General features: G+C 36.5%; 1 protein-coding gene across 2 annotated transcripts in view; it reads left to right on the forward strand.

The window, feature by feature from the left end:
* Positions 1–13789, forward strand: part of uggt1 (UDP-glucose glycoprotein glucosyltransferase 1) — a 180228-nt gene that overhangs the window by 64742 nt on the left and 101697 nt on the right. Inside the window, exons 21-22 of one of the 2 annotated variants that reach the window (XM_059949051.1) lie at positions 5815–5838; positions 10134–10228. In XM_059949051.1, coding sequence (XP_059805034.1) covers positions 5815–5838; positions 10134–10228 — 119 coding nt within the window. The remainder of the gene's footprint in view (positions 1–5814; positions 5839–10133; positions 10229–13789) is intronic. The other variant, XM_059949058.1, reaches the window with a different exon arrangement.

Raw genomic sequence — 13789 nt, forward strand, 5'->3', positions numbered from 1 at the left:
GTTTAAAGGGAGTGTGGGGAATAGGCAAGTTTAAATGGAGTGGAAAATGTTGCCCAGTTTATTTAAGAGTGTAGAATGCAGTCATCTGTGAGTCAGATGCTGAACCACCGGAATTTCCAAATAATGAGATGGTGGATTATTGAAATTTTACTGTCCAGAACATCATTGAACCCCATGTAAAATGATATACTTGGAGGAGGCATGTGAATTTGCTCATGTTGTTCAGCCTCTCTGAGTTTTCTATGCCTGAGCAAAGGGATAAGAACTGCAAAATTATGATCAATTTCACTTTGGAGCGCTCGCATGCTTTGCGGGATAATATGGCAACTTCATCTGTCAGCTTGCTTCGGTTAAGTGAACCACTGAAGAGAAGCTATAATTTGTAATGGGTAACTCCTCTTAAAAGCTGGTAACATCTCTTTCCATTTGAGCAGGTTCACAAGATGTGCGCAAACCCTGCCTAAATGAGCCATTGCAAGATATGCAACAATACCAGTGCAACTTATTTCTTCAAAGTATATTATTTTTTCCAAATAAGAACTCATTCGACTGTTGCTAATGTTCTGAGAATTACTTGTACTAAATAAATTTGGAATTTAAAAATAAAATAATTGCTAGTCTCACTAATCATAACTATGAAACTATCAGATTATCATTAAAAATTTACCCGCTTCACTGATGTCCTTCAGGGAAGAAAATCTGCCATCTTCATAGGATTTGATTACTGGAAGGCTGCTCCCCTTCACTTTATGAGTGCATACAGATATCCCTGAGGATCCATTAAAAATTCTTGACCAGCTTCAGACTGTTGTACAGGACCAATTAAAAGAGCATTCAGGGATGGCCTGTGTCAAGGCATAGCTGATTGTACTGCTTGAGACTCAATGGTAGGATATGTACTCAAGGATGGAGATTTTCATAGTGTATGCATCAGGCAATCTCTCAGAGGACGGAAGAGGCAATAATGCAAATGACCTGCTGGCACTTAATACAAGAAGGAATTAATTTGAGCTGAGGGAGGGTAATTTCAAAGGAGATGGGGGGCAATTTTTCTACAGATTGTTGGGGTGGTGGTAGAGGCAGATACTTTAGACTTTTAAGAAACGCTTAGATATGCACACGAATGTGAGGAAAATGGAAGGTCTTTGAGTTTTGTTTCTTTTTCATCGGGGGAAATTGATGTCTTCTTTCATCAAGGTCTTTTTGTATTTAATGGCTATCTGGAGTAGACAAATGTACATGCATACTTTGATTTAAAAAAAAATGAACCTGTGAACCTTTGATATTGTGCAGGCAGAATTAGTTTGGTTGGCCATTTGATTACTAATTTAATTAGTTTGGCTCAATTTTGTGGGCCAGAGTGTCTGTTCTATCTGGATGGCACTTTCATTGTTTCACTCTTGCACTTGGAGCCGACCTGCCAGCAGACCCTAAATCATAGATGCCTTTCTCCATGGTCTTCAATCTCCTCAGAATCAATTTTATGAGGTCATTGTTCACAATAAATGGATGTTTGTATATATGTGTGAGGTGACATGGTGGGCTAGGGTTCATATCTGTCTCTACTCCTGTAGAAAAGAGACAAATTTCTTCAAAACAGGCTGCTATTTGAGGGATATGGAGGGAGAGGGATATGGTTTGCCTGGCAACACTCTGTCTCAGCTAGAGCATCCCTTTGTTTCTTTAGACCTGTGGAATTGCTAATGGGATGAATCTCTTGATTCCAGAGATGCTCTAAGAATGTCCAGTAAGAATAGAAATCTGCTCAGTGAGGATGTCAAGCTGCTCGTCATGACGTATCACAATTTCCAAATAGCCTCAGGCTATTCCCATTTGGTCAACCAGACTCTGGTAGCACGTTGTCTTACAGTTGGTCGTACAGTATATTGAGTGTGAAAACCTTTATAGAGCATGAAGAGGTTAAGGTCAATAATGAGACTTTATTAATAAGACAAATGAGGAGGGATTATGAGGGAGCAAGAACTGGGTGATCTGTGGGATAATTGAGCAATAATCTTTTAAAGCTGGCATTACACTTAACCAGCATTTAGTAACTAAAGGAATAGAGAGCCAAATACAAAGTTATGCTAAGCCAGTATAAAACACTGGCTCTCACCAATTTTACAATGCAATATTATTAACACAATACCTATATTATTATGTCAAATTCAAAGGCACCACACTTGAGGAAGGATGTAAAGACACAGGAGGGGGTAAAAAAACTTATCTATTCAAAATCTAATAAGTTGAGTTTACTTTTCTGGGAAAAGGGGTTGTTAAGAGAATTGCTAGACATAATAGAGTAAACAGAGACTGCTTCCAGAGGCTGAAGGGTTGATAACAAAAGGACAAAAGATGAGGGACAAATATTTTGGAATTTGGAATGCTCTGGCAATATGATGAGTACACATTCAATAGTATGATGCAGAAGGGAGTTGGGGAAAATACAGGAGAGTTCAGGCCTATCTGACTTTGAGTATGTGGAAACCTTTCTAGTGCATGAAGAGATTGGGGTTAATAATTGGAGATATTAACGAGAAGAATGACAAGAAATTACCAATGAGGGTGCAGCAACTGTGAAACTTGTGGGATAATTGTTCAGTAATATTTTGAGACTGGCATAACATTTAACAAGCAGTTAGTAAAGCATTTAGTAACCAAAGGAGTATTATCTGACTGTAGTTCAAGCATAGTCTAATTAGTAGCTAGGTTTAAAAATGGGCATTGATTTTACAGCTGGTTTTTAATTTCATCAGTACTTCTGTGAACTGTTCCTTCATCCAAAGCATTGTACTTAAGTGAATTTTTATAAGGTACTTACATAACCACAAAGCTGGGAATTTCTCCTCAAACATGCTGGGTTTCCTTCTTGCAATTTGCCAGAATCAGAATACCATTTGCTAAGTCCCATGAGTTTTACAGTCAATATTATTATTCAACCAATTTTTTTAATATTTTGTGTTCTCGGATCTTGATCATCATGGTAATTACCATTGACTTTTGTACACCACTATAACTTATTGTAGTTTTTAAAAATAATTATAATTGCTTTTATCATAGCTGGCTCGTCATCCCTCTTAAAATGCTCATTTTTTGTGACAAGCACATTTGCATAACATTAATCAAATTCCATTGAGTTTTCATTCTTAAATATGTGAATTTTTCTTTTAAGCAGCAAGTTTAAAAGATAGCTTACTTGATAATGGTTTCTTGACTCATCTTTCATAAAAGAATGTATCTCTATACAATTGAGCTTGAGCTGAATCTTATTTCTCAAAGCTACTCCGAGCCAAAATTAAACATTAATCTTGTTAAGGATGTTATGTTCTAAGTAATAATTGTAAAATTCTAGAACTGGTGCATGTTACAAATTTCAGTTCATTGGATTGCTAGCTAGTTTGCTTAAGGAAAATACTTTTTGTTGGTAATGAAGAAAAATTGGGAGAAAGTCAAGTTGGTTTATAAACTTCTGGGTCTACTCCCTTGCCCTCACACACACATCCATGTGTACACACATGCACATTCTCACACACATACACACACACACACACACACACACAGAGTTTTCTCTCTATCACTTGTTCCATCACTCTGCTGTACAGGTCACTGATTTTGAGATTTCTATAATCTCTCTTATTCCAATATCTGCCAGTTTTTTGCCTCCCTATAGAAGAGTCTGATTCATGGAAATTGTTACCTGTAGTACACACTATTTTCATGTAATTTTTGAATTAAATTTCTGCATTCTTGTCTTTTTTATTGTTAGCACATAACTGCTGATTCTTCATTTTCTTGTTTATTGCCTTTTTGATAAATCTTATATAACTGCAGATTTTTCTGAACTATTTTGATATCTATTGTGAAATTTATGTATTAACTTGTTCATATCAAAAACATAAATGCTAGAAAATATTAATAAGTCATCCATGGAAAGAGAAAAGTTCACTGTTTCACCTAGTTGGTATTTATTGTGTGATGCAAGTTTTTGTCAATTCCTGGCAGCTGCTTTGTTTTAGAAATATACCATGTAAGTGGTGAATACTATGGTGCCTCTTTTCCAATCTATCCTGGTATTTTTCTTGTCTTGAAATTTTGTTGTGCACTTTACTGCTGTGTTTACAGTCTATCATCTCAGATAAGATTTTTTTTCCCTGCTGTTCGTTTGTTAATGCATTCTTTGGCTGCATTAGTAATATCTGGGAGATGGCCAGTGTGGTTCATTAGTTACTTGACAAGTGTTAAAAAGATCATTACATGTGCGCAGTGATAAAAAGATCATTACAGGTGCGCAGTGATAGAGTGATATTTCTTTATTACTTCCTCAGCAACTGTACTTTTCAAGAACAATGCAGTTTGTGGAATATTGCTTTTTTTAAAATGCTCTTTTCTTTCAATAATTAATTCTTGAATTGTAAGCCTTCAGTTTTCTGTCTGCAGTTCATCATTTGATGGTTAGAGCAGTCATGAGTAGATTAATTTCTCCCAGATTAGATATGATTTAATTTATTTTACTGATTTTTCTGATCAATTTTTTTCATGATTGTTTGTTTCATTACCATCTGTTTCTTCTTATTTAGAAATCGGGTGTTTTATTACTCTAGAGGTATTACTGTATATTGGGTGGGACATAGAGTAGTCTAATCATCCATAACTGAATGCAGTGAACTAACTTATTTATATAAATTCCTTTCCTGTACCAACCCTGTAGCTTACACTGTGAGTCTGATCTGTGCTCCAATTTGTAGTTATGCAAATATGTTGGAAGATGACTAATTTGAATTTAATTTTTCTCTATAAATGGCTTATGATTCACCTTAACAGGAGAATAGTTTTTAAACAATGTTTGCTTTATGGGAAAAGTCTTTTTTTTTGGTCAAACAAAATTAATTTGGATTCCATAGGCCTGTGTACTTTCAACTGTTCAGTGAATCTTTAGAAGATTTAGGGGTCCAAAGAATGTGACAATTGGGCAGTGAGGTAGTTGAGGTAGAGCTTCAAGTATGATTGAATTACTGTATAACAGTGCTGGCTCAATGGGCTGTATGTCTGATTTTTTTTTACTTGTGTTTTCAAAAATATTAAACCTAGTTTGTTAAATTTAGTATTTCTCTGAATTAAAGGAAGTGGGGATTTTAGATTATGAATTAACTATCTAAAACAGCTTGAAACAGAATATTGTACAGTTGCATCACATTGAACAAGTTGCACAAAGCTACAGATGCCTTGACAATTCACTTCCAGGTCTTGAATCTTGTGCATCACTCCAACTGTTCTTGAACAAAGAGGAGCATCTTGCTGTCAAATGTTAGGCCAGCCTCCTTCAGTTCAGGTCATCAGGCCACATTGTGGTTAAAATGTTGCTGTTTCAAAGATGAGATTGAAATAGACTTTCAGATCCTGAAATGGCACAAGTTAGCAACTAAATTCACTTATTGTTTTTAAAGTGCACTTTCATTTCAGTCAGGAATTAAGTGTAGGTAGCATTTCAAATTAAGTAATCTCTGAAGGACATCTCAAAGTTGTTAACTTCAGCTGACCTAAATGTTTAAAACTGCCTTCAAAAAATTGTATCTGACACATTTGATTAATGCTGTGTTTCTTCACATTAAAATTTCTGTTCTGAAACGTTTCTCCTTCAGGTGATGTGGTTTACAATGGGTACTTTCTGTGTTTGAATGCCATAGGCTCTAATGTTAGAGAAAAAAATGGCATGCATGTACACCATGAAGTTAAATGTAGCTTCAATATGCTATAAATTTGACTTTACTCATTTTTTACTTGATTTTTTTTCCTTTTATGCTTATTTTTATGCAGGGATTTCTTCGCGAGAGATCTATGGTAACTTTCTGCTCTATTTGTTAGTCTGATTCCAATATCTACTTTAGTGCAATGCATTTTTCATATTTTCCACTCAATTGCTTTATTATTGGATTTCAGTGCAACCACTCAATTCTAAATGCAATCAGGACTCTTATTATGGTACATTGGAACTTTAAGGATCGAAGTCACAGCTCACATATATCTATTAATTGAGATTGTTGAGAAAATTTACGTGTAAATTTAGGAAAGGGATAACAAAAGTACATTTGGTCAATCAAGCTAATTTTCTCTACTTCGGATTTGATCACAAAATCAAAAGGCAATTTCTTGACATGTATTAATTTAATCGTCAACTTTAGTATTGCATATTGAATTGCTGACAATTATTTGGCCCTCTGAAGCCAGTTTCTAAAACTGTATTCAAATGATGATAATGATCTGAGTCCTTCTAAATCTACAGTGACCAGGGTGGTATTGGGTTTATTCTCAGCTCTGTGTGAGGTTTGGTCAATATCAGTTGGGTGTGAATTTCCTTACTCTCCTGAGACGCTAAAAAGGAAGTATTTAAGCAGAATTCTTCAAATCTAGCAGTGTTAATGGTCTCTTTTAGGAAGTGGCCATGACTCTGCATTTATTGACAATTCCTTTGCGCTCTGCTGTCATGTCATCCAAACAGTGTGTTGATTGCTACTGTCTCGGTTCCAATGAAAATGAGTAATTTCAGTGATGCCCATCATCTTAGCAGAAATGGAAGAGTGAGGGGTCACAAAGAAAAAAAGTGATTCCATGAGGTTGTACGTTGAAGATTTTGACCATTTGAAATACAGAAATTTTGAGCAGAAATTCTTTGATATGCAATTGAGTGGAAAAATAATTCACTGAGAGATAATTAATCTTATACCTTACTAACATAATGTATTACTTACATAATTATCCACTGATGTTGCTTGTATAAAATAATTCTTTTGAAATCGATGGAAGAAATAAGATGGGAATAATAGCATGAATTCGCATGATACACATCTAATTTTTAATAATCTTGCATAATTTAATTTTCAACATACAATCCATTATAACAATGCATTATTAGTAAAGTGTTAGTTTATGTAAACATCTCATTTGACTTCTTCACGTTAATAGGCACATCAGCAGAACAGCATCAAACAGCATCTGTGGAAGGAAAAACAGAACATATTATTTCAAGGACACTATGTCAGAACTGGGGAATTGTCAAAGGCTCTTTGACCCAAAATCTAAACTCTGTTTTTCTTTCCATAGTTGCAGCATAAATGGCAGTTTACAGCTTTTTCTGCTTTTGTTTTAGATTTTCAGCATCCTTATTTTCCGTGTGTTCTTTCAAATATGCTTGATTATTGATATTCATGACCAGACTTTAAGCTGTTGTTAACCTGTCACTTCACGTACCTGTGCTGATTTATAATACAACCTGGCTATAAGAGTGGTGAATCCAGGCAGAATAAGTCCTGCTGTTACAGATAAATGAATACAAAGGACTGGCTGGCACTTAGGCAGGATGTGCAAATGCCAAACCTGCATTGTCAATATTTGTTGTAACAAGTGCAGGAGTAATCTACTTTGAACCTTAACAAACCAATTTCAAATTGTTTCCTTGTGGCATGACACGCCCTTATTATGTAGCTTCATGGATTGCGCCCTGATACAGCTTTCTTGTCAGTCAGACTCCAGGTTTGAAAATGAGTAGTTAACTGCATCTAGCTATAATTGTACAGGATTGCTGAGAAATTGTTTCCAAAAAAATCTGCAGAATCTTCCTCCTGAAACATTTCCTCTGCTTTTCTTTCCACAGGTACTTCCTGACCTGTTGAGTGTTTTCAGCACTTTGTATTTTATTTCAGATTTTCAGCATTTACAGTTTATTGACTTCCTGACAAAGATGCTCTGCAGATGAAAATTGCCTTAATCTAGAATACAGCAACATTGTTTCCATTCTTGGGTGTCAAAACAACATTCAAGATATTCTGCTTCGGACTTAGTGGAGAGAATTTTATTTGCTATAACACATTTTATTTTTGAATTACACTCTTAAGTGAGATCAACAATGATGTAGCAATCAAAATTGATCCCTTGTGTAATTTACTACCTCAGTAGCCTGAGAGTAAATCATATTTACTCTTAGAAAACTGGATTTTATCAACTTCATTTACCCTGAAACTGTACTGTTTAAAACACTTCACTAAAGATTCATCCTCTTTTTCTCCCAGAAACCAACTGCAGCCTTCAGCAGAGGCTCATATGTGGATGTACTGTAAGTAAAGAAATTGCATCTGAAAATCTGAATCAAAATAGTGAATTGCTGGAAACACTCAACAGGTTGGACAGCATTCATGTGAAAAGAAAGAAAGATAATTTAGTTTTTGAGGTCCTGCCTATGGTGGTCAAAATCAAGGTTATTCCCTGCCTCCTGGCCTCACTACCATTCTAGACTCTGTCTGCTGATCACTGCAATGTCTCAGTTCGACACTGTTGCATTAGAGAAACTATACATTACTAAAAGGAAAAAAAACACCTACTTTCCCTCATGTCTGTAAGAGAAATACTTTGTTTCTAATCAAAATGGTGTTGGGTTACTATATTTATTGGTGGTTCTGCTTTTTTTATGTATTAACTTGTGTAAGAGAAGGAAAAGTTTATGTTCATTTTAAATATGATGGCTAGGCTACCAGTTTAAAGCTTTCTTTTTGCCCTTTTATAATTGTCTTACAGTATGTATAACCAGAACATGTTTTTGGGGGTCAGAAGCATCCATGCAAGACAGAGCTTTCTGATTTTCTCTTGCCTTCTATTGTTACGCAGCAGTGGCACTGGTCCTCTGCATGGTCAAGATGGAGGAAAATTCTTGAAAAGGACGATAGGTTCTTCTATCCTGCTAGGATGAAAGAGTGCTTCACATCTGGTGTTTCACCAGATGTTATAGTCTAGAATTTACTTGTTTTCCATGCCAATAATCTTTGTGTCTCATTGCTAATCAGTCTGATTCTATTACATATTTTTGACCAATACAAAGATGGAATAAAACACATTTTGAGAACATTATTTGAACATTTTAGTGCTACTTATATCTCATTGGCCTTCATACTAAAGATATTCTTGAAAATGACAGAGTTCTGACACCACTGAACACTGACATTGCAACAGTAGTCCCATAACATAGATTATGTAACTCAATATTTCCTAACTATTTCCCTTTGCTGCAACAGAGTGGGACTGTATAAATTTGCCGTGTTGCAATGAGCAATAGGAAATGTAAGGCAAGTTAGATATCCCTTTCAAAAAGAATGCACATATACAACCCAAGTGTGTTAATTTTTTTGGACTTCTTTATTCTTTGGTCACTTACCATTTGAACACAAGAGAAATCACAGCTGCAAGCCTTCACATTCTTCAGAAACATTGTAGTTGCAGTTGTGACATACTAAAGCATTTGCTTTTGTTATAAGTTACAAATATGGCCATTCTCTAGCTTTCCTATAGTAAATGTCTTCAGTACTCAGCAATTATTCAGAACATTATACACATGACGAGATTAGAATAAAACATAGCTAAGGAGTAATCTTGATATACTTCTATTAGTAGAACTTCCTCAGGTGTTAAATCTTTGAAATATTTGCTTACTAGAATAAACACAATCTTTGGAATTAAATAACTCCCTTTATTATATATAAATGATCAACACTCAAATCTCTGATACTTCACTCAAATCAGTGAATGGCATGAGTCAGAAACAAAGTCTGGGTTTCTAAATGCTGCTAACAGGCATGCTGCTATTGATCATTGTTATTTGATTTGAACTTAGTAGTTAATTTAGGTTCTGTAATTCTCTGTCACTATTTATTTTTGAAACACCAGATCTGTGAAGTTATGTAGAGAACACGAAATGCATGACAATAGTTAAATGCATGTAGTAGTGATTGCACTAAAAATTGTGATTCTAACTACTGGGGTGGGGGGGGGGGCATGAACTTGTGTTGTAGTTGTAAGGTTAAATTTGAATCCTGATCACCAGTTTTTCTGATTTTGTTTTCAAACAAATGTGATCGCTTATGTTCAAATTAAATGACAGTTAATGAACGACATAATGTGCTCTCTGCACCACTTCTGTGCAGCCTCTGTGCCCCTCTGGCAGGCTGAATGTGAATACAACACGTCTGATACATTTTTACACATGAAGTGTATTTGTTTGCTGAGATAAATCTAATGGTAAGGGAGGGAAATATTTTAAAAAATTGTAGAATGTGTTTTATTTACTTGTATTTCCCCATTTGGTCTTGTAGATGATAAGTACATTCGTCCACTTACATTTTGGATCATCGGAGATTTTGATGACTCTTCAGGGCGGCAGTTACTGTATGAAGCCCTTAAGCATCTGGTAAGATATCACAATAAAAGCCATCACTATACCTCTCTGCACATCCAACTACTGATAAGTCAAGTCATACAAACCAAGCAAGTTTGATATTCAGGCTGCAGTTATGAAACAAAGGATTGCTGCAATTGGCTCTAATGTGGTGGTACTTTGAAAAGGTAACTGGATGACTGATTATTTTACAAAGCATTACAAATACAAGTGTAATGGGAGCACAGTGCTCTTCGTATAATACTTCTTTGTGGCAATCTTCAGAAGTTCACTGATACCAAGAGCTAACTGGCATCATTATGTTCTTTCTTAATTTGTGCCTTAAGAGAGGAAAAGAGAAAATTTGTAAGAATTTATTACTATGAAGATTGGATATCACCAATTATTTGTTGTATTACAACTTTGTTCTGATTACTATCTGACACTCTGGATTCATCTCAAAGAAAGACAAAATTGGGCAAAAAGACTAGAAATAGATTTTAGATGATCTACACCTACAAAGAAACACTAAAACATAACCTGAGTGGTTCTCACCAGGGCTGGGATCATTGGGAGGATGTTCTTGCCCTTTACCTGTGCAGTTATCAATGGAGGAAGCTACTCACAAGAGGTACATTGGCCATGCTAGATGATACCAAGAGCATAAGTTTGAGGAGATAGAGATTTTTTTTTATTGAGATACAATGTGGAATAGACCCTTCTTGGCCCTTCGAGCCACGCTGCCCTGCAACCCCTGATTTAACCCTAGCCTAATCACAGGACAATTTACAATGACCAATTAACCTACCAACAGAAAGTCTTCGGACTGTGGAAGGAGACCAGAGCACCCAGAGAAAACCCATGTGGTTACAAGGAGAATGTACAAACTCCTTATAGACATAAGCAGGAACTGAACCCGGGTTGCTGTTACTGTAAAGCATTGTATTTACCACTACACTACTGTGATTTTGAGCAGGGGGTGAGAATTCTTTGAATTTCAGAGAGGGGGCTGGGAAGTTCTGGATTATGAAATACCTGCCAAGATGGAGGTCTTATTTGTGGGGTCATGGGTTGTAAGTGATGCATTTAGAGTCCTGCTTTGGATAGCATCAGGATGACCATAAGACCATAAGAGATAGGGGCAGAATTTGACCATTTGGCCCATTGAGTCTGCTCCGCCATTTCATCATGGCTGAATCATTTTTGCTCTCAACCCCATTCTCCTGCTTTCTTCCCATAGCCTTTCATGGCCTGACTAATCAAGGACCTATCAACCTCCACCTTAAATACATCCAATGACTTAGCCTCCACATTTGCCTGTAGCAGTAAATTCCACAGATTCACCACCCTCTGGCTAAAGAAATTCCTCATCAGCTTCATTCTAAATGGACATCCCTCTATTCTAAGGCTGTGTCCTCTAGTCCTAGACTCTTCCACTATAGGAAACATCAGCTCCACATCTACCCTATCTAGGCCTTTCAGCATTCATAGCTTTCAATGAGAATACCATTCATTCTAAGCTCCAGCAAGCACAGGTCCAGAGCTCCCAAATGCTCCTCATTTGATAACCCTTTCATTGCCAGAATCATTCTTGTGAACCTCCTCTAAATCCTGTCCAATGTCTGCACATCCTTTCTTAGATAAGGGGCTCAAAACAGCTCACAATACTCTCAAGCAAAGCTTCAAAAATACAATATAAAGCCACAGCATTACATCTATGCTTTTATATTTTAGTCCTCACGAAATGACTGTGAACATTACATTTGCCTTCCTCACCACCGACTTAACCTACAAGTTAACCTTTAGGGAATCCTGCAAGAGGACTTCCAATACCCTTTGCACCTCAGATATTTTAATTTTCTATACAGTTAGAAAATAAGCTACGCTCTTGTTCCTTCTACGAAAGTGCATGACCATACACTTTCCAACACTTTCTTCCATTTGCCACTTCTTTGCCCATTCTCCTAATCTGTCTATGTCCTTCTGCAGCCTCCCTGTTTCCTCCACAGCACCTGCCCCTACGTATATCTTCATATCGTCTGCAAACTTGGCTACAAAGCCATCAATTTTGCCATTCAAATCATGGGCATATAATGTAAAAAGAAGAGGTCTCAACACCAACGCTTGCAGAACTCCACTAGTCACCAGCATCCAACCAGATTCTCACTTTATTCTTACTCGTGCCTCCTGCCAAGCAGCCAATCATCTATCCATGCTAGTAACACCTGGAAGGAAGTGGCTTGAGATGAAGCCAGAGAAAAGCAATACTTTGCTGACTGTTGACAATGACATGGCTACAGGACTAAGCAAAACTCTTAGATACTCTAGACTTTTTATATAGTTTCAGATAGCATGTCCTCCACAGAGCCCTGATTTCAACATCATTGGAGCATTCTGGAATTATTTGGAGAGATAAATGAAAATGAGACAGTAAAACTCTGCAGGAGAACTGTGGCAAGTTCTTCAAAATGCTTGGAACAACCTACCAGCTGATTTTCTAAAACAGCACAACAGTGTGCCAAAGAGGATTAATGTAGTTTTAAAAGTGAAGGAAGGTCTTACCAAAAATTGATTTGATTTGCATTTTTACTGTTCACTTGTAGTATTTTTTTGGGATTTAGAAACTTTTCATTATTTTTGAAAGCATCTTTGCTTTACAGATTTTTTTACATGTGCCTAAGACTTGTACCGTACTGTACATACTCAAGATCTGATCTTTTATAGCTGAAAACTTCAGTAGAAACTACTGTAGTAAATAACACATTCTTAAGGTGTTTAGATGGATTATTGCGAGGCCTCCATTGTGTCAGAAAACATGGTCATTGGGATACATTTCAGGTAAGACTGAAGTGCAGGGTTCTAAGATTTTCCTCCCACCCCAACCCCTCAGCATCATACTGACTAATATGCAGTCAGAAAACAAGAACGAGTGTTTCAGAGCGAGAACGCTTAATGGGAGGGATATGAGGGATTCCTGTGTACACTGTTTCAAAAAGAAATGCCTCAGCCCAGCTCTCCTGACCTGGCTTTCCATCCTAAAGGTTTTTTGATCCACCATATAGACCAGAATGTAGCATAGGTTAAGGGTAAAGTTGGAAGCGTCTGATATGGTCCCATGCTTCGTAAAGAACCTAGTATTCATTGCATTCATTGTGTATTTCTTAACCTTTATTAGTCCTCTTTTACACTTACAAGGATGCTTTACCATACCAAATAATAATACCATCCTGTACCCTAAGGCAATCCACTTCACTGTCAATTTTCGTGTGAGCAGTGAACTTACTAATCACACGTTTTTTATTCACAGTGTCATTAAATGTATCTAGCAAACAGTAAGGATTGTAAGTACACCACTGATCACAGCCTTTCAATTACACAAGTAACCCTACACTGTGACTCTGCCGCTTATTACCAAGCCAGTTTGTTAATTTGATTGGATCCCATGGGGTCTAACCTTTTTGGCTTCCCAAATGAGACCTTAACAAAGGTCTTATTGAAGTCCTTGTAGACTACATCAATCATAATGCCCACATCAATGCATTTTGTTTCCGCTTTGAAAAATTGGTCCTATCTTATCTCCGAATAAAGACATAC

This window comes from Hypanus sabinus, chromosome 2 (assembly GCF_030144855.1).
Source record: "Hypanus sabinus isolate sHypSab1 chromosome 2, sHypSab1.hap1, whole genome shotgun sequence".
NCBI classification, from domain to species: Eukaryota; Metazoa; Chordata; class Chondrichthyes; order Myliobatiformes; family Dasyatidae; genus Hypanus; species Hypanus sabinus.